Below are 23,357 nucleotides of genomic sequence, written 5' to 3'. Positions count from 1 at the left end.
GTCTTGAATAGCTTATAATATTTAATTGGCTTTGAGTTTTCCACGCATATCCCATATTAACGTCAGGAAAGCACCTTCTGGGGCTTTCATGTGTTTGCAGCTTTAGGTACTTGTTTCCTTATTTGATTTTCTGGTTGTGATCCAAACTCTTTATGAGGGAGGGTTTGTTTGAATCTGAACTATCAGGTCTTGCGCTTGGTGTTTCTGAGAATATATTGGTAGTCTGAGAAGAGTTTTTATCGAATCTTTATGCCGGTTTTCAAACTTCAAATTCGGAGGAACTTAAGAGTTAAGATGCTAGTTTTGTTCTTCTCGGAGATTAGAAAAGCTTATTTTTTGGCTTCAGATCGTGACAAGAGTACCCAAGAGACGGTACATCGATCTAAGAAGAGCTTACCATTCGTATTTGGATTGTTAACTGTACCAGGGCCATATCCAATAAGTAGTATTATAACTTATATCAACCATAAACCAAATATCCTTTGCAAATCCTATAAGAATTGTATAGACTTGACTAGATCAAATATATCATCTTGGGGTTATAGGCAAATCTTTAAGCATCCTCCTTCGCGTCATGATCCATCGACAGCATCAGGAAGGTCCTTTAGAACCTAAGCAGATTTAACAATGCTCTCTATTAGCTTCTTACTCAGCAAATACAAACTCCGGGTTTTCGACAAGTAACAGTATTATAATAAGAACAATGTGAGACTTTTGCTTCAATATCATTGAGCATGAGAAGATGGTTTTTCTTTGATGTTACCTGGTAAAGATGCCATGAAACATAAGCATCTGTTGCTGCGTATTGTAACTGCTGCTTTGATAGAGGATATACCTCCCAGTTCCCCAGCCTGATTTTGTTTGGCTTCAGGAGCTGCAAAGTAACAGTTAAACTTTTAAAGCGAGAAATAAAACCAAGGATCCCAGAGGTTCTAAGAAGACCTTTATAACAGCAGAACAGAATATGATAGTTCTAAGGGGAGCAGATAAGGAAAGGTTCAATTCTCACTATTGTTCTCAGAATTAAAATCAACCCAGCTAGGTGGATAAAGCATACCTCTTTACAAACAAGTGTCTCTGTTAGTGAGGCAAGTCCCCATCTTTTTGTTACTCCACCAATTTTTCGGTTGGCTAAATCTGAAAGATCCTCAACATCTTTGATGGACACTCCATAGTCATGGAAAAGCTTTACAGAGTCACCGTCAATTCCAATACCTACCTATATATGAATCAAAGCTATGTTAACTGAGCATCTATGGGTAACAACAAGAACTTTGATCACTGCAGAAAAATTAACAAACCTTTACAAGTGTTGAATCCTCAATAAGATGTTGGAGCCTTGGTGGGATACCAGAATGTACAATATGCATAACATCACAATAATTATTATCTACACATATCTGGACAGTTGCAACCTTCCCCGGGAGAACACCTGAACAAATCATATTTTCACAAAATATCATTAGTCAGATCATGAGAACTTCTTTCAGGCTAATGCATATATTAGCAAACATCAAAGGGTTCAAGAATATGACCCACTGAATTGAGATGATTTGAAGCATCTGTGCGTGAGTTTTCAAAGTACAATAATCTATTGAATAGTCTACCAAAAGATAATACATGGGTTGAGTTAGGATAAACTCTCCAAACCTACAACCCGAAAAAAAGAGAGCAAACTATACATAGAGATGGAGTTTTAACTTTAATGCAGGACCACACATAATAAGCTTACAACTTTCACAAGAAATTATCAAGCAACAATCATTACAAAGTAGTAGAACAATGTAGCATATGAAAAAGCTTGCAGTAATGAGACTGGAGTCAACACAAAACTGCACAAGTAAGACGACATCTACACTTTCTTCTGAACATTTAACAAGTAGAAAACAACCATTAGCTCTTTCTAATCTAAAGACAAGATAAATGTATATCAGCATCTCATCAAGATTTTAAAAGAGCAAACAAAAAAAAACATATACATCATATAGAGATAAAATGCACCATCACAAGCATCTGAGTGCACATTACATACTTCAAAACTAGAATCGAAACAGAAGAAACTTGCAAACAGACACAAATCAAGAACAGACCGAGATAAGACCCAACTAGCATGCAATATCAGTGTCTATAAGTACCTTTTCTAAAACTTGGTCTCCATTCAATATCTAACCCAACAATAGCTCTTCCAGATTCATCTCTCTTAGTATCAAGAACCTTAAGAAGCTGCATTGCTCGCCTATCAACCTCATTAGCAGTCTTACTATACAAAATCCTACCACCAAACCTCATAGCTGGAAAATTCCTTCCTGCAACAAACAAATCATCAAAAGGATAAGTACCTTTGCTACATAACATCCTCACTTCAAATAACAAACACTGTTATTTCTCAAATATACAGACAAGGGCACAAACAGATTCGTACATTGAGACGGTAACGATCAAAAAGAACAAAACTTGGAGATAGAATTAAAGAATCAGAAATGAATCGAGATCAACACGAACCCAGAAAATGTCAAAGCAAAAAGATAGAGAAAGAGAGATCTGTAGGGAGAGTGATGAATACCTCGGCAACGAGAGAGGGGAAATCGTTTGTAAGAAGTGGGAGAAGTGATGGAGCGAGGCAATTGGCGACGGACACTATTATTAGGGATTTGATGTGGAACATCGTGGCCATGGCCGGAGGTTGTAGCCTGTACGGTGGGAGTAGCGGAGGAAGAAGAAGAAGAGTTGGAGAGTTTATAGGAAGCTTCGATGGCGTCGATAGCGAGAAGCTGCTCCTCTGTAAAATCGTCGTCGTCGTCTTCCCAATTTGTCGAATACATTTTTGTGAACTCACAATAAAAAAATGAGTGATTTGGAGGGATTTTTGCGCCTTCTATGAATCTTTCTGGCCTCTTTGGAATTTTCTTATAAATATATGAACCGAACCAAACCGAACCGAAAAAAATAAACGAATATAATTTCAAACTAATAAGGATTTGAATAGTGGCGGTTGAATCGTACAAAAACGAAGGCGAAATGGACTGCTTTTTAGTCACCATTCATCAACTATGGTCTGTACTGATGCGGATCCAAAAAAACTAAGGGTATAAATGGTTGCAGCGGTTAAAACGGACAAATCTATATGCGAATTATATCGCTTTTTATTTACCATTCATCAAGTTCGTAATAGTGCGGTCCAAAACAATAGAAAGAAAACCGTTGTGTACTAATTCCGGACCGCTTTTACATACAAATAGAGTTAGTATGCTGCTGTTTATTGTCCATCCTAAAAATAGGGCGAGACTAAACTGTAGACGAATTTGTCTATCTCGACTGCTGTTACCGTTCAAACCCTAAAAGAAAACTACATCAGACCAACCACGGACCGTTTAACGTTTACATAACAAATAGAGTCTAAGAACCATTCTGCAGCGGTTTATGATCCATCCTAAAAATAAGGCGATTTATTCTGCAGATGGATTTGTCCATTTCCACTATGACCGTGGTAACCATTCAAACCCTAAATTTGTTTAACTTGAACTTGTTTATAAAAAAATCTTTTGTTATCATTAAGAAACCCAACAAATTACTACAGTTTCAAGAAGAATAAATAACTGAAGATTATTAGTTTATTAATTACTGTATGTTTCTTAACATACAAAAGCATAGTGTATACGCATAGATGATAAAATAACAGAGATACAGAGAGGTCTCTAATCATACATCGTCTCAGAGATGAGAAATCCAGGCATTTCAAAAGAGTAAGTGAACTTCTCGACATCAGCCTTCAGCTCATCGATCTCTTTGTTGTTCACCAAACCCTTGTTAAACTCCTTCGTCACCTTACCATACTGTTTCTGAATGGCCAACGTGAGTGTCACGGCACGGCTCAGGAACTCCCCTATCTTCTCAAAGTCCTTCTCCACCAATCCTCTCGATGTCATCGCAGGTGTACCTTCAAAAAACACACATATGTTTACAGAGTTTTTACAAAGATTCAACAATGAGATATAAACTGGCCATTGTTAAAGAACAGTTTAGAGAACTCAGCCATTACCAATTCTTACACCTCCAGGAGAAAGGAAACTAGTGTCACCAAATACTGCATTCCTGTTCAACGTAATGTAGCACAAATCGCAAAGCTTCTCAAGCTTGTTACCTAGCAGAAGCATATCTAACATCAGCAATAGTTTTGTATAACAAATTTAATGTTGATTTTGCTCACTGACCGGTTAAATCAAGAGGACGAAGATCCCATAGAATAAGGTGGTTATCAGTTCCACCGGTTACAATACAATATCCTTTTCCCATTAGGTAACTTGCAAGGCAAGCAGCATTGGCTTTCACCTGTTTTGCATAAACCTTGAAGCTAGGAGCCATAGCCTGCTTCAATGCAACAGCTAGAGCACCAATCTTGTTATTATGAGGACCGCTTTGAAGCGCAGGGAATACAGCAAAGTTGATTTTTTCGTCGAAATCGTAAACTGCTCCCTCGGGTTGGCCTTTCTTGGCGGGTTTTGGTCCCTTCCTGTAGAAGATCATACCGGCCCTTGGACCTCTCAAGCTCTTGTGAGTTGAGGTTGTCACAATGTCACAATACTCAAACGGGTCAGCAGCTTCCTGTGAACATAATTAGTAGACTCAATCTTGTCACACCCTATAATATCAAAATGCTACACAAAAAAAATCTTAAGGAAGTTATATATATTATACCTGAGCAGCAACGAGGGCACTGTTATGAGCCATGTCGCAGAGCAAAACAGCTCCAACCTTATCCGCGACAGCCCTAAATCTCGCGTAATCCCATTCCCTAGGGTAAGAAGTACCTCCACAGATGATTAACTTAGGTCTAAAATCCATAGCCTTCTCCTCAAGCTTGTCGTAATCAATGTAACCAGTAAAGGAATCAACCTTGTAGGGAAGGTTATCAAAGTAGATAGAGGTGGCAGAGATGTTCTTCCCACCAGAGGTATAGTAACCATGACTCAAATGACCACCTGAAGGCAGATCAAGCCCCATCATACGATCATGAGGCTGGAGCAAAGCCGTGTAGGCGGCGAAATTAGCAGGGGAACCAGAGTAAGGCTGAACGTTAACTCCCCATTTCTTCGGATGGCAATGGAATGCCTCGAGAGCGCGTGAGCGGCAGAGACTCTCGATCTCATCGATGAACTCGGTACCTCCATAGTAACGGTTTCCAGGCATACCTTCAGAGTATTTATTTGTGAGTGGACTTCCTAGAGCTTCCATGACGGCCAAGGAAGTGAAATTCTCGGCTGCGATGAGTTCGATTCCTCGACATTGCCTACGTTTCTCCTTCTCGATTAGGCCGTGGATCTCCGGATCAACGGAGACAAGATGCTTGTTTCCCCAAGAAGAGACTGGTTCCATCTTTGAGATTGGAAGAAGAAAGACTTTTGGCAGGTCTCTTTATATAATGTGTATCGTGCAAAACTAAACATTTGACTTTGTTGAATTTTAAGAATTAAGTATGACTTTTTGATTGCTTTAGAATCAAGTAATGTCCAAGTCAAGTCTTTCTTTTAAAGAGAGGCAAAAGATATTATCATTTGTATACTCCAATATGTTCAGCAAAGAAACTAATTAATTTAGTTTTGCCATGACAACTAATATTTGATGACAAGTTTATTCCTAGTTACAATTTGCAAGATATATAAAAACTCCAGTTGCACTTATAAGTTATAACTTCAAGAAATTAAGCAAAACATTACTCATTTTTACGATATGTACACCATGTGCAATATACTTCATAAACCGTTTCTTGCAAACTGCAAAGCAACTATATACGTCTATACGATGTTAATTGTATATTGTTTGTTTTAGTTTAGACGTTACCCGCAGACAGAGTTGCATGTTTCAATTACAGGACACAGTTTATACTACTTTTGTATCATTGATGTATAATACTTAAAACTATATTTGCTACATCACGTTACTATTTTTGTATGATTTTCTCCTTTAAGAAGTTGACTATTTCATAGAAACAGCATATTTTTAACATGGTTTTATTTATAGATAAAATATTATATCACCGGTTAAAATCAATGTTCAATCATGTCTGTAAAGCACAACTAAGAAAATACATCATTAAATTCGATATAAACCGATACTAATTCTTAACCTTTAAATATTTTTATAATCAATCAAAATATTTGATATCGTTAAAAACCAAATTTCGTGCTTTTGTAAGTTTATGCATGTGTAACCACAACTACTCCGTTTAAATCAATTAAACTCTAGATTATTACGGTAAAAATATTTTTTTTTATATATATAGTAAATTAGCAAAACCATCATAGCATAACCACTATTGATATATAAAAAATTTAAAATACAAATATTGTTACTTAAATCCTAGTTTTGGTCTAAATAAGGTCTCGTGGCTATTATGTGTAAACTCAATTTGACCTTGTCAAATGTTGGTTGAAAAACATTAATAGTGGGTGACACACATAATTTACCCTATATTTAATTGATTTTCTGTGGAAAAAATTAGTCTTCAAAGGAGACTTTTCAAGTCGGGGTGTGATGGGTTTCCACAAATGTAAGAGACGAATCAAAGAACAACTCGTTTCACAGAGAAATAAAAAAGGAAAAAATCAAACATGATGCATTGTTGTAGTGGGAGGAGGATGATAACAATAATAAAATGGAGCTTGTGTTTATTCTTCTGCCTTTCTCACTCAACACTTGTTATTACTAAAGACTTGTGTCTTCCAGACCAGAGGGATGCTCTCTGGGACTTCAAGAACGAGTTCGATCCCTCTATTTATGGTGATAAGAAGACAGAGACGTGGAGGAACAACACAGATTGCTGCTCTTGGGACGGTATCTCTTGTGATCCTAAAACGGGTAAGGTGGTAGAGTTATACCTCATGAACAGTTTTCTCAGTGGCCCTTTGAGATATGATAGTAGTCTGTTTAGGCTACAACATCTTCACAACGTTAATCTTGGCTCGAATAATCTTTCGGGTATGCTACCAGATTCCATAGAAAACCTCAAACATTTGAGGGTTTTGAGTCTTGGTGGTTGCAATCTCTTTGGAAAGATTCCTTCTTCACTTGGAAATCTTTCGCATCTCACTAATCTTGATCTTTCTGCTAATGATTTCACCGGTGAGCTACCGGGTTCGATGGGAAATTTGAACAAGCTAACAGAGTTGCATCTTGGATCGGCCAAGCTCAGTGGGAACTTCCCTCGTGTCCTACTCAACTTGAGCTCGCTCGTCCGGATCGACCTTGGTTATAACCAGTTCAAAGGTATGCTCCCGTCTAACTTGAGTAGCCTTTCCAAGCTGGAGTATTTTGATATTAGTGGAAATTCATTTTCTGGAACCGTTCCATCTTCTCTCTTCATGATACCTTCGTTGATTAGCCTTTACCTAAGAGTTAACGAGTTCAGTGGTCCACTTGATATCGGGAATATCTCTTCACAATCTAATCTTCAAAACTTATACATTGGAGAAAACAATTTCAGTGGGACAATCTCAGGATCTATATCGAGACTAGTCAGGCTATCGTTTTTTAGCCTCTATTTCTGGAGTGCAGGGAAGGGCATAGTTGATTTCAGCATCTTCTTGCATCTCAAGTCACTTGAAGGGCTTGATCTTTCAGGGATTCATTTGAATATCAGTTCAACACTTCATCTTCCCTCACCTATAGACATGTTGATGTTATCATCCTGCAATATTTCAGAGTTTCCTATGTTTCTACAAAACCAAACCAATATGTTCTATTTAGACATCTCTGCCAATCAAATTCAAGGCCAAATACCAGAGTGGTTTTGGAGACTACCAGCTTTAAAGTTCGTAAACATTGCTCAGAATTTCTTCAGTGGAGAACTAACTATGTTACCGGACTCTATTGAGCACTTCCTAGGCTCTGATAACCAGTTTTCGGGAGAGATTCCTAGATCAATATGCGAATTAGATAATCTCGCAATACTTGTTTTATCCAACAACAACTTTAGCGGTTCTATTCCAAGGTGTTTTAAGAATTTCAATACTATCTCCATCTTGCATCTCCGGAATAACAGTCTCTCTGGTGTTTTCCCAGAGGAATTTATCAGTGTGAAATTGATATCACTTGATGTTGGTATGAATTGGCTATCAGGACAACTTCCCAAGTCTCTTATCAACTGCACTAGTCTCGAGTTTCTGAACGTGGAAGACAACAGAATCAATGACACGTTTCCATTTTGGTTGAGATCACTGCCTGGTTTACAGATTCTTGTCCTTCGTTTTAACGAGTTCCATGGGCCAATATACTCTCCTGGAAGTTCTATGGGTTTTCCCACGCTGCGAATCTTTGACATTTCGGAAAATAGCTTCACGGGAGTCTTGCCATCCGAGTACTTTGCGGGTTGGACTACAATGTCATCAGTGAGAGTAGCAAGATTCGATAGTATTATTGGTTTTGCAGTTGCAGGAAGTTCTCAAGCACCCTACCATAACTATGTGGTTCTGACGATTAAAGGATTGAAATTGGCACTGGTAGGGAGTGGTTTCAAAATCTACAAAAGCATCGATGTCTCTGGAAACAAATTCGAAGGAGGTATTCCTGAATCCATTGATTTACTCAAGGAACTGATTATCCTCAACATGTCAAACAACGCTTTCACAGGCCATATTCCACCATCTCTGTCAAACTTGAGCGATCTCCAATCATTGGATCTATCTCAAAACATATTATCCGGCGAAATCCCACCAGACATCGGTAAACTCACTTTTTTGGCGTGGATGAACTTCTCGTACAATAGGCTAGAAGGTCCAATACCACAAGCCACTCAGATTCAGAGCCAGAACATTTCTTCTTTCTCAGAGAACCCCGGGCTTTGTGGTGCTCCTCTCCTCAAAAAATGTGGTGGAGAAGAAGAAGAAGAAGAAGGAACAAAGCAAGAACAAGATGAAGATGAAGAAAAGGAAGAGAAAGATCAAGTCTTTAGCTGGATTGCAGCTGCAGTAGGCTATGTACCTGGTTTTTTCTGTGGACTCACCATCGCCTACATTCTCACTCCATAGGGTAAGAAGAATACCTTCCTCTGTTTTCTACTTTCTTTAATTGTACTGTTTTCGTCTCTTAGTTATGTTGTGTGGATTTGTCTTTACCTTTATATATTGTGCTGTCAGTGCATTTCTAATTTAGAAGGAGAGACAAACGTTCGTATGTCACCAGCGTCAATCAATCTGAAGCTGAAGTAAAGATCAGATGCATATCAAAGGAATTAATGAGCAAGTGTGTGTGACTTATTAGGCTTCATTTATGGTCATTGTTCTGTATATATGGTTAAAACTTATGATTGTTTTGAGTGAGACTGATCATACGTGTTTGCTATCATTTTTTTTTTATTTTTTATTTTTTTTAGTTTAGACGTTGCCCTCATTTTTATAGTACAGGACACGATTTATACTTTGCTAATTAACTTACTCAATTCTTTGAATATCGTTGCTATACGTTAACGTCACTCTACCCATTCACTAAGTACCTTTCTTTAGTCTTTACTATCTATGCTGGTTGTTTTCTATTGAATCTTACTCCATCTTTATGTGTCAGATTATGATCAAAATCAATCTAAATCTATATGTTGAGGATTCAAGTTACGTGGCTCACAAGGTTCACACCGAAGTAATTATTTAAAAATTGGTTAAGTGAGGAACGTAACTGATGTATATTGATGTCTGCTTCAGACTCTTGGTACCATAAGCGATTGAGACAAGCGTTTTCTAGATACGGGCAAGTGCTTGATGGTAAGCAAGCCTTTAGATATCATTCAACATTCAAGATCTTATGTTGTTAAACAGTGCGGTTTAAGTTTCTCACTAAACAAAAGAGTGTTTTTTTATGTGTGTGTGCAGTAATCGTGATGGTGAGAGACAGAGACATAGGAAAGTCTAGAGGTTTTGGAGTGAATCTGAAGCCGAATCTTCTATATGGTGATGGCTTTAGTTTTGAGTTTTCAGATGATGGATTATCGTAAGCTGAAAGTGAATCTTGTTATACAAGAAACATATAACACAAGAACATCATCTGCACAAAAAGTTGCATCATTTAAGCATTACACAGACTTAGTCTTTGGAACTATTAAGCTAATTTTTAACCTTTAAGATATGCAGTACTGCTTCTCCATTAGCTTCTTACGTACTCACCAAAGACAATCTTTGTGCAGCCAGTTCCACGTAAAATTAAAATGCCATGAACCATATGAAACGATCGGTTGCTTGCTGCGTAATTTAACTGCTTATTAAACAGAGGTTGATGCATGTTGTTTCAAGACTGATACTGTTTGGTTTCATGACCTTAACTAATACCAGAAACATCAATACAGTTGTCACTATTGTTCTATTGAGCAATCTCCTTTGATTGGTTCGTTCGTAAACTTAGTTTTTAATTCACTGATTTTGGAAAATCAAATGAGCTTAGAAAAATGTATTAAGATCCATTCTTCTTTCTTTATGTTCACCGTTCTTTACTATTTATGTTGGTTGTTTTCTATTGAATCTTACTCCACATGTGTCAAATCAAAGCTTAAATCCAAAATGTACAGGATTCAAGATACATGGCTCACAATTGGTTAACGTACGCCCGAAGTTATCATTCCTTTCTTAAAGGAGATCTTGAATTCTTGATATTGATATTTTCGTAAAGCCATGTACTGAACGTTTTGTATATACAACACAAGATATCATTGGCATATCCCATTAAGTTACATCATTTAATACCATTACACATACATACTCTTGGAGTCATTTTATTATAGGCTAACTTTAACTTCTCCATTAGCTTCTTACTCACCAAAGACAAGCTCTAGTGGATGTATATTGTAACTTGTAAGTGCTTATTTAGCTTGCAGAGAGTTTCTAATAAAATTGAAATATTTCACCATAACAGTGGCAACTACCATAGCTCACACGCCTAGAGACATTTCTGTCTTCATCAACTCAGGTTCCACTCACAGATCCAACTCAAATCTCACATGGCCTTTGATCTCTAGAACGAGGTAACAGGAGCAACAACAAGCCTCAAAGATTAACCTCTACCACACGGCAAAAGAATTGGATTTAGGGTTTTGAATAGTCAAAGGAAATCTTCAGGCTGTGGAACGTTTCAGCAATTATTAACCCACACCACACGGCTGGGAAAATTGCCATTTGCTGATACTTTTGTAAGATCAAGCTTTAATCTCCTCCACACATGAAACTGTCAATAGGATCCATAGTTCACGTATTGAATCGGTTTTATGTGGAAGCAATTAGATTAGTCTTCACAGGAGACTTGTTAAGTCAAGCTTTAATGTTTTTCCACAAATGTAAGAGACGATCCAAATATCAATTCAGTTCACAGAAAACAAAAAGAAAACAAACCAAAGAGAGAAAAAAAAAAACGATGAATTCTTGTAGTGAGAGGAGGATGATCACAATAATATGGAGCTTGTGTTTATTCTTCTGTCTTTCTCACTCAACACTTGTTCTTGCTAAACACTTGTGTCTTCCAGATCAGAGGGATGCTCTTTCAGAGTTCAAGAACGAGTTCTATGTCTACAAGTTATACTCCTTTATGGATGATAAGAAGACAGAGACGTGGAGGAACAACACTGATTGTTGTTCTTGGGATGGTGTCTTGTGTGATGATAAGACAGGCAATGTCGTTGAGTTAAACCTCTACGGCAGTGAACTCAACGGCCCTTTGAGATCTAATAGTAGCCTGTTTAGACTACAACATCTTCAGAGCCTGAAACTTGGCTCGAATAATATCTCGGGTATTCTACCGGATTCCATCGGCAACCTCAAATATTTGAGGGATTTGGATCTTCCGTATTGCAGTCTCTTTGGAAAAATTCCTTCTTCACTTGGAAATCTTTCTCATCTCACTACTCTTGCTCTTTCTGATAATGATTTCACCGGTGAACTACCTGATTCGATGGGGCATTTAAATAATCTGACAGAGTTGCATCTTGGATGGGCCATGCTCAATGGGAAATTTCCTCACTTGCTACTCAACTTGAGCTCGCTCATGTGGATCGACCTTGGTTCTAACCAGTTCAAAGGTATGCTCCCTTCGAACATTAGTAGCCTTTCCAAATTGGAAGTTTTTGATATTAGTGACAATTCCTTTTCTGGAACCATTCCCTCTTCTCTCTTTATGATCCCTTCGTTGTTTGAACTTAACTTGGGAAGTAACGACTTCAGTGGTCCTCTTGAGTTTGGGAATATCTCTTCACAATCTAACCTTCTAAAATTAGACATTGGAGAAAACAATTTCTACATCGTTGATTTCAGCATCTTCTTGCATTTCAAGTTACTAGAAGTGCTGGATCTTTCAGGGAATCATTTGAAGTTCAGTTCAACTCCCCATCTTCTCTTACCCATGATAGTGTATTTGGATTTATCATCTTGCAATATTTCTGAATTCCCAAAATTTCTAGAAAATCAAACCAGTTTGCAAGAATTAGATATCTCTGCCAATCAAATTAAAGGCCAAATACCGGAGTGGCTATGGAGACTGCCAAGATTGCAAGTTGTAAACATTGCTCAAAATTCCTTCGGTGGAGAACTAACTATGTTACCAAACTCTATTATCAATACCTTTATAGCCTCTGATAATCAGTTTTCGGGAGAGATTCCTAGAGCAATATGTGAATTAGATAATCTTGGTACACTTGTTTTATCCAACAACAACTTCAGCGGTTCTATTTCACGGTGTTTTAAGAATGTTAATTCTTCTATTTCGATCTTGCATCTTCGGAATAACAGTCTCTCTGGTATTATTCCAGAGGAAATTATCAATGATGGCTTGAGATCACTTGATGTTGGTGGCAATTTGTTATCAGGAAAACTTCCCAAGTCTCTTATCAACTGCACTAGTCTCGCGTTTCTGAACGTGGAAAATAACCGAATCAAGGACAAATTTCCATTCTGGTTGAGTTCGTTACCCAATCTACAGATTCTTGTCCTTCGTTCCAACCAGTTCTATGGGCCAATATTTTCTCCTGGATATTCTTTGAGTTTCCCCATCCTACGAATTTTTGACATTTCAGATAATAGCTTCAGTGGAGTCTTACCATCAGATTACTTTGTTGGTTGGAGTGTAATGTCATCATTCGCAATCATTTATCTTAATGGGCTTCTACCTAGGGATTTCTTATATGACATTCATCAGAGATCTGTGTTTCTGACGGTTAAAGGAGTGGAACGGGAGCTGGTTGGGAGTGGTTACGATATCTACAAAAACTTCGATGTCTCCGGAAACAGACTCGAAGGATATATTCCAGAATCCATTGGTTTACTCAAGGAACTGATTGTACTCAACATGTCAAACAACGCTTTCACAGGCCATATTCCACCATCTTTGTCAAACTTGACCAATCTCGAATCATTGGATCTGTCTAAAAACAGATTATCCGGCAGTATCCCAACAGAGCTCGGGAAACTCACGTTTCTAGAGTGGATGAACTTCTCGTACAACAAGCTTGAAGGTCCAATACCAATAGCCACTCAGATTCAGAGCCAGAACATATCTTCTTTCGCAGAGAACCCCGGGCTTTGCGGTGCTCCTCTCCTCAAAAAATGTGGTGGAGAAGAAGAAGAAGCAAAAAAGCAAGAACAAGATGAAGATGAAAAGGAAGAAGAAGATCAAGTCTTTAACTGGGTTGCAGCTGCAGTAGGCTATGTACCTGGTTTGTTCTGTGGACTCACCATCGCCTACATTCTCACTTCATAAGGTAAGAGTTCCCCCAGCTTTTTCTACTTTTCTCCTTCGTGACACTGTAAATATGATCAGTAATAAGTGTCTTCTCTTTAATAGTATTGTTTGGGTCTCGTATCATCTTCAGAATCTGTCTTTTTGTTGAGTTACTGTTATTTTTACATTTTTATATCGAGTCGCTGAAACCTTGTAATGGAACAGTAGTAGTAATACAAACAAACACATCTTTTAAAGCTGAACTGGGGAAAAGAGAAAAACTCGCTGATATTATTATAAAGAAAGCCAACAAAATACAACAATTTCAATAAGAAAAAAAAAAAACAAAAACAAAACATTCAAGAAATAACTCAAAATAAACCTTTTTTTTTTTGGTTTTTACTATTTTGTCTCATTCATCTTTTCGCCTTTAAAATTCCAATTAGGCGATCCTACAAAAGCATTTTATATATATTGTGGTAATAGAAGATTACTCTTAGATAGTAGAGAGAGAGAGATCTACTCCTTGTACTTCATCTCAGACATGAGGAATCCAGGCATCTCATAAGAGGCCGAGAACTTCTCAACGTCGGTCTTGAGCTGCTCGAGATCTTTGTTGTCCACCAAACCTTTGTTGAAGTCCTTCAACAACTTACCGTACTTCTTTTGGATGTCCAGCGTCAGTGTCACTGCACGGCTCAGGAATTCTCCAATCTGCTCAAAGTCCTTCTCCACCAATCCTCTTGAGGTCATAGCGGGTGTACCTATTCATATATTTATAATATTAGCAAAGATCAGACAATGAGGTACCGTGGCTGGCTATTATCATGAACAGTTCAGAACTCCCTTTTACCAATTCTTACACCTCCAGGGGCAAGAGCACTACTGTCTCCAAATACTGCATTTTTGTTCAATGTAATGCTGCACAGATCGCAAAGCTTCTCAACCTTGTTACCTGGCAAAAGCCGAATCATATAAACTTCAGGACTAGTTCCATATAACATAGGGTAATTTTATTCTTTGATATATTATTCACTCACCGGTCAATCCAAGAGGACGAAGATCCCAGAGGACAAGATGGTTCTCAGTTCCATTGGTCACAATCTGGTATCCCTTGCTCATCAAGAAGTTTCCAAGGGCAACAGCATTGGCTTTCACCTGTTTTGCATACACCTTGAAACCAGGAGTGTTGGCCTGCTTCAACGCAACAGCTAGAGCACCAATCTGGTGATTGTGGGGACCTCCTTGAAGTGCAGGGAAAACAGCAAAGTTGATTTTGTCCTCAAAGTCATAGACTGCACCCTCGGGTTGACCCTTCTTGGCTGGTTTTGGACCCTTCCTGTAGAAGATCATACCAGCCCTTGGCCCCCTCAAACTCTTGTGGGTTGTGGTTGTCACAACGTCACAGTACTCAAACGGGTTCGCAGCTTCCTGTAAACATGATCAAAACTCAATCAGTCCTGTCGGTAAGTGCACAAAACTCAATCTTGGCAACTAACAGTAGAGTAATCACATCACTAGGCTTATAGGTTGGTATAATAACTGAAAAGAATCGAAATTTCCCATGGTATGTTCACTTAGACATGCTTAAAGGAAAGCTATATGAGATGTAACTAAGGAATAAATGACTTTAACAATGTGATATGATTGGTTATTGGGAAGAAGCTCATTTGATGATACACCCTTAAATCACTAGTTTTGAAACATGAATGCAAACAGATATGAGATTCGTTTGATGAGAGAGTTCCACAAATCCAGATCTTCGTTCTTGAACATTCAAAACGCTTACAAAACCAGATCTAATCAAAGCTAAAGGTATATGAAACACTAGATCAATACAAAAGAGAATAGGCTTATTATATACCTGAGCAGCAACGAGACCACTGATGTGAGCCATATCACAGAGCAAAAGAGCTCCAACCTTGTCGGCAATAGCTCTCAATCTAGCGTAATCCCAATCCCTAGGATACGCACTACCACCACAGATGAGCAACTTAGGCCTGAAATCCAACGCCTTCTCCTCAAGCTTCTCGTAATCAATGTAACCAGTGGTGAAATTCACCTTATACGGAAGACTCTCAAAGTAGATCGAAGTCGCAGAGATCTTCTTACCACCAGATGTATAATAACCATGAGTCAAATGACCACCTGAAGGCAGATCAAGCCCCATGATACGGTCATGAGGCTGGAGCAAAGCAGTGTACGCGGCGAAATTCGCCGGAGATCCAGAGTAAGGCTGAACATTAACGCCCCATTTCTCAGGATCACAATGGAAAGCTTCGAGAGCGCGAGAACGGCAAAGATTCTCGATCTGATCGATGAACTCGTTACCTCCGTAGTAACGATTACCAGGCATACCTTCAGAGTATTTGTTGGTCAAAGCACTTCCGAGAGCTTCGATGACGGCGAAGGAAGTGAAATTCTCGGAGGCGATGAGTTCGATTCCTCGAGATTGCCGACGCTTCTCTTTCTCGATCAAGTCGTGGATCTCTGGATCTACGTTGACGAGAGAGGTGTTTCCCCATGATGAGACTGGTTCCATCTTCGAAATGTGGTTGTTGAATCTGAGAACGGAGATTGAGAGAGAGAGAGATCTGAGATCGGAGAGTGAGGGAAGTGGGGAGAGAGGCGGTTGGGTTTAAAAGAAGAGGATGAAGTGGATTAAATTACGGATTTGACCTTCTTTTGCTAATTTTGGTGTTGGTTGGTTAGGTGTGTATGTGTGGTAGGAGAAAGAAGCGGATGTGTTTTGACTATTTTACCCTCTTACCATTATTATTATTTTATTTAACTAATTAAAATGATTAGATTGGTACTAAAAGCTTTAAGTGCATTTAAGGTTGTTTTTGGGTAAATCTCAACCTTATTGGATTATTTTATTCTTCTTAGGTTAAGAATTTTAATTTGTTGGTAGAAAAAAAACTACAAACAATATTTTTTTTAATTGATTCAGTCACAGAAAAAATAAGGCAACAAAATCTGTTTATAATTCAGATATATTAGATTAAAATTAAACTGTAAAAACCACATAGCAAAAGGCTTTGAGAGGGCCCATTTTCTTGATTCAGCCCAAATGTTTTAATTAAGTTTTAACCAAAAAAAAAACTCTTATGGTTTCTAATTTGTTACATTTTGGTCAACTTGGATTTGCTTCCTTCAATCTCGGTCGTTCCCACCGTTAAAAACATTGTCTACCACGAAATTATTAGTTCGGTTGTGAAGATTACAACAGTGTGAGTCGTTCTTAAGTGTCGCAGTATAACGTGATTATTAGTCCCTACAACAATTATATATCAAAAACACACAATGGCCAAGATTAATGTGGAGTAATATTATTGTTTATAGCATAGGTTATTAAATATTGGAGGCAAATTACTTAACGATTTTTTTATCGTCTGAATTTTTTGTTAATCTTTGATGTGGATCAATCAAAGTTGGAACACAACGCTTAAAAAAAGGAAACATAAGCCGTTCCACGATGAATATGTTTTCATAAACATTAAACCTTATGGAAAAGATTAAAGAAATATGAAAATAGAAGATATACAAAACAGAAAATTTGCAAGTAAAAAAGACGAAGTTCTAAACTAAAAACAGAATAATCCGACCATAAGAACCTTTTAATAAATAATAAAACCAAAAAATAAGATATTACTTAACAAGAAACACAAATTTTATTATTTTTACGCACAAAAAACCTTGTAATCGCTCTATATTTAGTAGATTATCCAAATATATAATGGTAAACGCCATTAAACACACATTTTGGTAAACAAGTGAATTTGGTGGTAGTATAGTAGTACTGTAGTTGGTAGCCTCTCTTCCAAACCATTTTCGAGGACATAAGATATAGAAACACTAGACTAGACAATGGAGTTGTTGTTATGGTATAACTTATTTGTTTATCATCATTTCATCGTGTCGTATAAAGTTTAATAATACTTGTTGGTGTTGTTGTATACACAAAGAAAAAAAGATTTGAGTTGAGAATGGCATATTCATATTTCAAGACGGTGCCATGAAGAGTTGGTAGTTTTGTATGTATGTGAGTCGGTGAGGGACGAACTCGTCTTTTGGTGTTTCAGATTTGGTTTTGTGGTTATTAAATAGTAGCGTAGTGCCTAGTGTGGGTAGTGGCAGATCTGAGGTCAACAATCAACATGTGGTGTAAACAATGATTTTTATTTTTCTTCATTAAAAATAAAAAAAGTATGTACAAAGAATAATGAAGTTAGAAATTGGTCTTTTTCAGGTAAATAGTTACTACTTTGGTGACAAAAAAAAGTTACTATTTAAGGTTTAAATATTAGTTGGCAAAATGTAACTTTGTAACGTTAACTACAATTTAGAAATATTAATTATGGATTTTTTAATTTGTTTCTGCGATTATATTTATGGATTTGCCATTTTATGTAAAGTTTTAAACTAAATTTCAAAAATCCGATTAACACATAAGTTTTTGACATGTTATATTTGGAAATATATAATTGTCCATTTGTTCTTCTTTTTTAATTTAGTATTGTTATAAAGTATGTATTTTAGTCAAACGATTTTATAAATACGAACGATTTTAAATATTCAAAAATGATAAATTTATAAAATTTTAGCTAAACCAGTATATTTGTAAAATTTACTTTAAAAACTAATATTTTTCGTAAAAATCATGTAGAAAATAAAACGATATATACGTAATTTATGAATCTTGAATATAAAGAAATTAAATATAGTGAGTGTATTTTTATAAGTGTATAGTCACGTTTTGGAGAATTTAGCCATGTGGTAGATTAGTAGAGAAAGACTTTTTTAATTAGGGGATACTTCACCAACCTCAGATTTTTAGGCTGTGTAGTTGGAAACCCACCTAACAACAACAAGAATGAAAATACAAAAAGTTACATAAAACAATTCTTTTTGGGGTCGTGAATCATGATGATAAAGTAAGGCTATATTATTGTTTTGTAACTCTTATTGTTGGTGTCGACATGGTGACATGAGAGTGAGACTATTCTTTTATTATGCCAAAAATATCTTCTTCTTTTTTATTTTTGTTTAATGAGTTCAAAAATTTATATTTATATTAGCTAGAATAGAACACAAAGAACTGTTTCTTTCTCTCTTTTTTTTTTTTCTTTAGTTGATGGGTTTGCCTTGACAAAGAAAAGAAATACCAAATTTCATGTTTTTATTTTAATAGTGTTATTTCTCTTTTATTTTATCAAAAAGAAAAAAAAGAGAGAGAGAGGTAATTTTATCTTTTTGTGTGTTGAAAGATATTTTTCCAGTGAATTTATATTTTGATAAACTCATATATAGTTATTATTACGTTCTTCCATTATGTATAGAGTTTTATATCTTCATTATTTTCATCTACAAAATTTCTTATTAAATAGGGGAACTTTAACAATCATTTTTTCAATACTATTTTTTTTTCAAAAATACCCCTTTTCTAAAGATTTCTCAATTTTTTTTTCTCCAAATATGTGTATAAACTTGTAAAAATATACACAAATTACTTATATGTGTGTAAAAATTTTATATTTTTTCTTTATAAATAACGTATAAATACATTATTAAAACCTATTAAAACCTTGTAAAAACGTTGAAAACCTTATAAATATTTGGATAGTGTCTCCCAATAATAGTTATTATTCAAAATTATCTTATAAACCATATAAAACTTTATATTAATCATATTTAAAAATAAGTATTTTGAAAATAGATATATGAAAGGAACATTTTTGAAAATGGGCACTTTTGAAAAGATGTACGTCAAATAAGGTATTTCTCAAAATTTCTCTATTAAATATAACTAACGAATATAAATAAATATTACTTAATATGTAGTCTGATGGTTTTAAAATATTGATGAAAATAAAACATATTTTAAAATATATATTAATATTATATTAGTGACATATCCAATATGTATCTCAATAATTAATTGAAACTTATAATACTAAATATAGTGATATGGGTGTAAGGTTAATTTCCTTTATTAGATACTGGCAAGATATGAGAAGAAGACAAAACCAAACCATCCTTGTATTTCACAGTTTTTAGACCAAACCATCCTTGTATGTCACAAGAATGAGTACGCGAGGTCCCTTAGATCCTTAAGTGGTGAACCATTGCAAACTACAATTGTTCACGAAACTACCCCAGCCCCTATATCAGCGTTTAGTTTCCTTGAATCTTTGAAATCAATGACAAGATTGAGCTCTTGAAGTCCTCTGACGTGCTCAAGAAGGCAATTTTTTCGACAAATATCCAAAAAACTTCGTCCCTATGCTTTCAATAACCAAACGTTATTGCAGGAAATGTCTTCCACATGTTCTGCAAATATTTTAAAATTACATAAGCCGGTATAGTTTCATCAGCTGAGAGGAAACCCAAATATTCCTATGTAGGTCTTTGTGTAAGCACTCAACCGTGGACTCGACTCCATTCTTGTATCTTTATAGTTCCCGAATAGATGGTAAAGGATCTTAAGAAATCATCAAATTTTGTATATATAGTAAATTATGCAACATTACAAGTAACACATAAAAACTGAAAATTTCCTTTTTAACATAAATAATTTTTTTAACGAATTCAATTTGAAAAATACAATAAAAGCTCTATGAAGTTGACATTCACGTATTACACTCATACCATATGATTTTTACATTCAAAAATATATAATAAATCAACGGACAAAATTTTTTATGATATGTTTATACTTTGTGCAATAAATTCATATCTTTACTACCCCAACTTTATAATCCGTTCAATTTCATATTATCAAATTTAAATGACTTTAGATATTCTATGATACCATATATTTAAAATTAATAATAACATACAATAATGTATTTTTAGTGTCTAGAAATTTATGTCAACAAAAAAAAATCATAATTAACAAACATCTTTGACATTTTTTTGTTCAAAACTAATTTTATAAAAAATGTGAAGAGGTAATCATGAATCTTTGTGAATATATGAAAACTAAACAAAATCTGAAGGGATAGTCATGAATCTTTGTGAATAAATAAAAATTAATAAGTTCAACAAATGTAAATATGAATATCTAAACTGAAGTCCCCAAATGTTAGAACATATAGAATAAAATTTGTTATTAAAAATTATATTAATGTGCTAAGTTAGTGTCAATTATATAGTCTGTTTGGTATCATGATATAGTGTAAATTTTTATATATATGTAACAGAGGGTAATTGTGATATTAATTGAGTCAAAAGAAAGAGAACTAATTAAAAAATAAAGAAGGTTGTTTTTTTTGTTTTTAAGTTATCTATGTATATACATTTATATAACCCTTTATATAAGGGTAATTTTTATATTTCATGAAAAAAGGAAAATAGACAAAAAGTGTATATTTTAATGCTGTCTCTTTCCTATTTCTCAAATGATTAAAAAAAAAAGAAAAAATGTTTTTCTTTGATTTAATTTAATTTTCATGAATTTATTTTGATGTTAGTTTTCAATTTAGTGAAAACAAAACAAAAGAAAAAATAGTCAGAACATGAGTCTAATTTAATAATATCTATTTTGTTCTTAATGATTGAAAACCAAAGATCAAATATGTCTCATGGTTTTTTTAATATTTTGTAATATAATAATGTAAAACAATTCTTATGAAAAATTAATTTAAATTAATTTGAAAATGACACATGTCAAATTGATGCATGCCACGTGTCAGCTTCTCAAATAAACCTTTATTATATTATTTTATATATGCAAAAAATCAAAAATGATTATTTTCTCGTACCATTTTTCAGAATATATATTTAAAAATCTTTATAAATACATTGTAAACCCTATAAAATGTTATAAAATACTTTGATTTAATCTCCGAATACTAACTACCATTAAGTACGCACTTTATAAACATTATAGATTTTCAGATTTAATGGAAAAATATCTAAAAGAATGGACAACTAAATAACACATTTTTAAAAATAAACACACCAAAATTAGTGTGTTTCATAAAAAATTCTTATTATATATTATGTACGGTTTACCGAGCAAATCAACCATAAGTGAAATCACATAAGAAAAAAAAAACAATAAACTTGATATAAATCCAAAACTAAAACAATTCAACCCAAGTAGATATAAATAAGAAAACTTGAGAAAATCTCGTGACTAAAGCTTGCATCAGAACGAGAGGTGTATTTTGAGATCAAGACGATGTCGAGAATTGAAACAATCTAATACCAATATTATTGGTGAAATCTTAAAGATAAGATTTACACTAGAAAATATTTTAAATCCCATAAATCGTATCTCTAAAAGCAACATTGCTCCCAGAAAATCTTCCTAAGATACCTCTATAATGTTGGTGTTAGACACTTCTACGATCATGATTTACTAATGGAATGGTCATGGAGCCAAGAAGATGCTATAGTTGGTCTAAAACACAGAAATATTATTTGTGGTGGCAAAAGGCTAACACTGAAATCGACAGCAGAACAGTGTTGTCCTTTTCAGGTCGATTGAATAGGATCGAATGTCTTAATCGAGTACACTGTTTACCACAATTATATGAATCACAAACCTACCACTACGGCACTACCAGTTCCATAACTTCCAAACTAAATCTATTTAAATAGTCTTTTTCGATTGCTTATAAAGTCTTTGGGATGATAAATTTATCAGTGCCAACAGTCCACATGTTGCTGCATGTTGCTTGTTATGTATGACCCAAATGTGAAACATTATGGCGACTGACTATTATATTAAAAGTATACGTTATTTGTTTAATAGCAAAACTAGAATATACCTTTCGATCGATACCAATTTTAATCTATTTAAAATTCAGACAATAATATATCGTATCGATCAATAACAAATTTAATATATTTAAAATTCATACTTTATGGTTCGAATGTTTATAACGATTCAAATAAAACCATTTATAAACCAAACCGGTTTTTATTTATCATCCGCTAATTATAATTGTAGTGATCTAGTTTCTAAAAAAAATGAAAACTAAGTGCTAATAGTTTAATTAGTAAAGATCTCTGGCAAAAATTTAGAAATCGACAGTTCAAATAACGCTTGGGACGAGACCATATAACATGATCCGGTCTCGGATTTGAAAGGAAGTATGGGGTTAGGCCCAGAATTTCATTGATTATTATAAAAAAAAAATTATAAACCGTTCTAAGATACTAATAGAGTTTGACTGCTGCAGTTTATGGTTTGTATCAAAATTAGAGCTCTTATTCCGCCGGACTAAATGACATTTGTTTATCCAATCGTTATAACAATTTGAACCCTAAATCAAAGAAAAACAATGTATTAGATCTGCATAGTACCAAAACAAAGAAATACAAAAGAAAACGCACACCGTCGCATAATTGCTCTGATTCCCATTGTCGGTTGCTTTGAAATATTACAATTCTTTTTGTAAATCACAACATAATAATAATGTATAAAAGTAGTATTAGTTTATTAAATACCTTTTAGTAATATTTATGGTTTGATCCTCTTTGTGAGATCAGATCCACCGACGCTCATACACTCGCAGGTCCAGATCCAAACAGCGCACACACAGTCACAACGCCCACTAAAGTGTAAACGCTTTTGTGTGGCTATTGCATTTTTGCACCTATTATTATTCTATTCTTCAATAACAAGTTATTATTATTTTGGCTTTTTTTTTTCAAACCCAACT

The 23,357-nt window shown here is 35.1% G+C and overlaps 5 protein-coding genes across 7 annotated transcripts; 2 read left to right on the top strand and 3 right to left on the bottom strand.

Moving 5' to 3' along the window:
* Positions 1-317: 317 nt before the first annotated feature.
* Positions 318-2,854, bottom strand: LOC17877644 (Werner Syndrome-like exonuclease). The gene is made up of 6 exons (XM_006284175.2): positions 2,564-2,854; positions 2,136-2,306; positions 1,302-1,432; positions 1,058-1,219; positions 764-874; positions 318-611 (listed from the first exon to the last, which is right to left on the bottom strand). Exons 1-6 carry the CDS (start codon positions 2,820-2,822, stop codon positions 573-575), a joined length of 873 nt encoding a protein of 290 aa, XP_006284237.1. The 5' UTR covers positions 2,823-2,854; the 3' UTR covers positions 318-572.
* An 828-nt stretch (positions 2,855-3,682) lies between these two features.
* On the bottom strand, positions 3,683-5,373 carry LOC17880870 (serine hydroxymethyltransferase 5). The gene is made up of 4 exons (XM_006285924.2): positions 4,696-5,373; positions 4,212-4,602; positions 4,040-4,141; positions 3,683-3,937 (listed from the first exon to the last, which is right to left on the bottom strand). Exons 1-4 carry the CDS (start codon positions 5,371-5,373, stop codon positions 3,696-3,698), a joined length of 1,413 nt encoding a protein of 470 aa, XP_006285986.1. The 3' UTR covers positions 3,683-3,695.
* Positions 5,374-6,601: 1,228 nt separating this feature from the next.
* Positions 6,602-14,014, top strand: LOC17880299 (receptor like protein 42). Of its 2 annotated transcripts, none has more exons than XM_023778191.1 (2): positions 6,602-9,024; positions 13,721-14,014. In XM_023778191.1, exon 1 carries the CDS (start codon positions 6,609-6,611, stop codon positions 9,021-9,023), a length of 2,415 nt encoding a protein of 804 aa, XP_023633959.1. In that variant the 5' UTR covers positions 6,602-6,608; the 3' UTR covers position 9,024; positions 13,721-14,014. The 2 variants fall into 2 exon arrangements, with proteins under 2 accessions (XP_023633959.1, XP_023633960.1); XM_023778192.1 differs by lacking the exon at positions 13,721-14,014 and adding an exon at positions 9,132-9,210.
* Positions 11,386-13,753, top strand: LOC17877522 (receptor like protein 30). 2 transcript variants are annotated; one of them, XM_023778193.1, is made up of 2 exons: positions 11,386-12,050; positions 12,189-13,753. In XM_023778193.1, exons 1-2 carry the CDS (start codon positions 11,386-11,388, stop codon positions 13,717-13,719), a joined length of 2,196 nt encoding a protein of 731 aa, XP_023633961.1. In that variant the 3' UTR covers positions 13,720-13,753. The 2 variants fall into 2 exon arrangements, with proteins under 2 accessions (XP_023633961.1, XP_006285407.1); XM_006285345.2 differs by having other exon boundaries at positions 11,410-13,753.
* Positions 14,015-14,047: 33 nt separating the features above from the next.
* Positions 14,048-16,296, bottom strand: LOC17877753 (serine hydroxymethyltransferase 4). Its single transcript, XM_006285641.2, has 4 exons — positions 15,545-16,296; positions 14,721-15,111; positions 14,534-14,635; positions 14,048-14,444 (listed from the first exon to the last, which is right to left on the bottom strand). Exons 1-4 carry the CDS (start codon positions 16,220-16,222, stop codon positions 14,200-14,202), a joined length of 1,416 nt encoding a protein of 471 aa, XP_006285703.1. The 5' UTR covers positions 16,223-16,296; the 3' UTR covers positions 14,048-14,199.
* Positions 16,297-23,357: the final 7,061 nt, after the last annotated feature.

This window comes from Capsella rubella, unplaced genomic scaffold, assembly GCF_000375325.1.
Source record: "Capsella rubella cultivar Monte Gargano unplaced genomic scaffold, Caprub1_0 scaffold_7, whole genome shotgun sequence".
Taxonomy (NCBI): domain Eukaryota; kingdom Viridiplantae; phylum Streptophyta; class Magnoliopsida; order Brassicales; family Brassicaceae; genus Capsella; species Capsella rubella.
The sequence above is the reverse complement of the archived record's forward strand: the minus strand, read 5'-3'. Positions and strand labels throughout refer to the sequence as shown.

Bases quoted from the DNA above. Each gene is read 5' to 3' on its own strand.
- LOC17877522 (XM_006285345.2), top strand. From the start codon at position 11,410: ATGATCACAATAATATGGAGCTTGTGTTTATTCTTCTGTCTTTCTCAC.
- LOC17877644 (XM_006284175.2), bottom strand. From the start codon at position 2,822: ATGTATTCGACAAATTGGGAAGACGACGACGACGATTTTACAGAGGAG. The intron at 875-1,057 runs GTATGCTTTATC...GTTACTTTGCAG, and splicing joins AGACACTTGTTTGTAAAGAG to CTCCTGAAGCCAAACAAAAT. The intron at 612-763 runs GTAACATCAAAG...AAATCTGCTTAG, and splicing joins TTTCATGGCATCTTTACCAG to GTTCTAAAGGACCTTCCTGA.
- LOC17880299 (XM_023778191.1), top strand. From the start codon at position 6,609: ATGATGCATTGTTGTAGTGGGAGGAGGATGATAACAATAATAAAATGG.
- LOC17877753 (XM_006285641.2), bottom strand. From the start codon at position 16,222: ATGGAACCAGTCTCATCATGGGGAAACACCTCTCTCGTCAACGTAGAT. The intron at 14,636-14,720 runs GTGAGTGAATAA...GGCTTTTGCCAG, and splicing joins TCGTCCTCTTGGATTGACCG to GTAACAAGGTTGAGAAGCTT. The intron at 14,445-14,533 runs GTAAAAGGGAGT...ATATATGAATAG, and splicing joins CCCTGGAGGTGTAAGAATTG to GTACACCCGCTATGACCTCA.
- LOC17880870 (XM_006285924.2), bottom strand. From the start codon at position 5,373: ATGGAACCAGTCTCTTCTTGGGGAAACAAGCATCTTGTCTCCGTTGAT. The intron at 4,142-4,211 runs GTCAGTGAGCAA...TGCTTCTGCTAG, and splicing joins TCGTCCTCTTGATTTAACCG to GTAACAAGCTTGAGAAGCTT. The intron at 3,938-4,039 runs GTAATGGCTGAG...TGTTTTTTGAAG, and splicing joins TCCTGGAGGTGTAAGAATTG to GTACACCTGCGATGACATCG.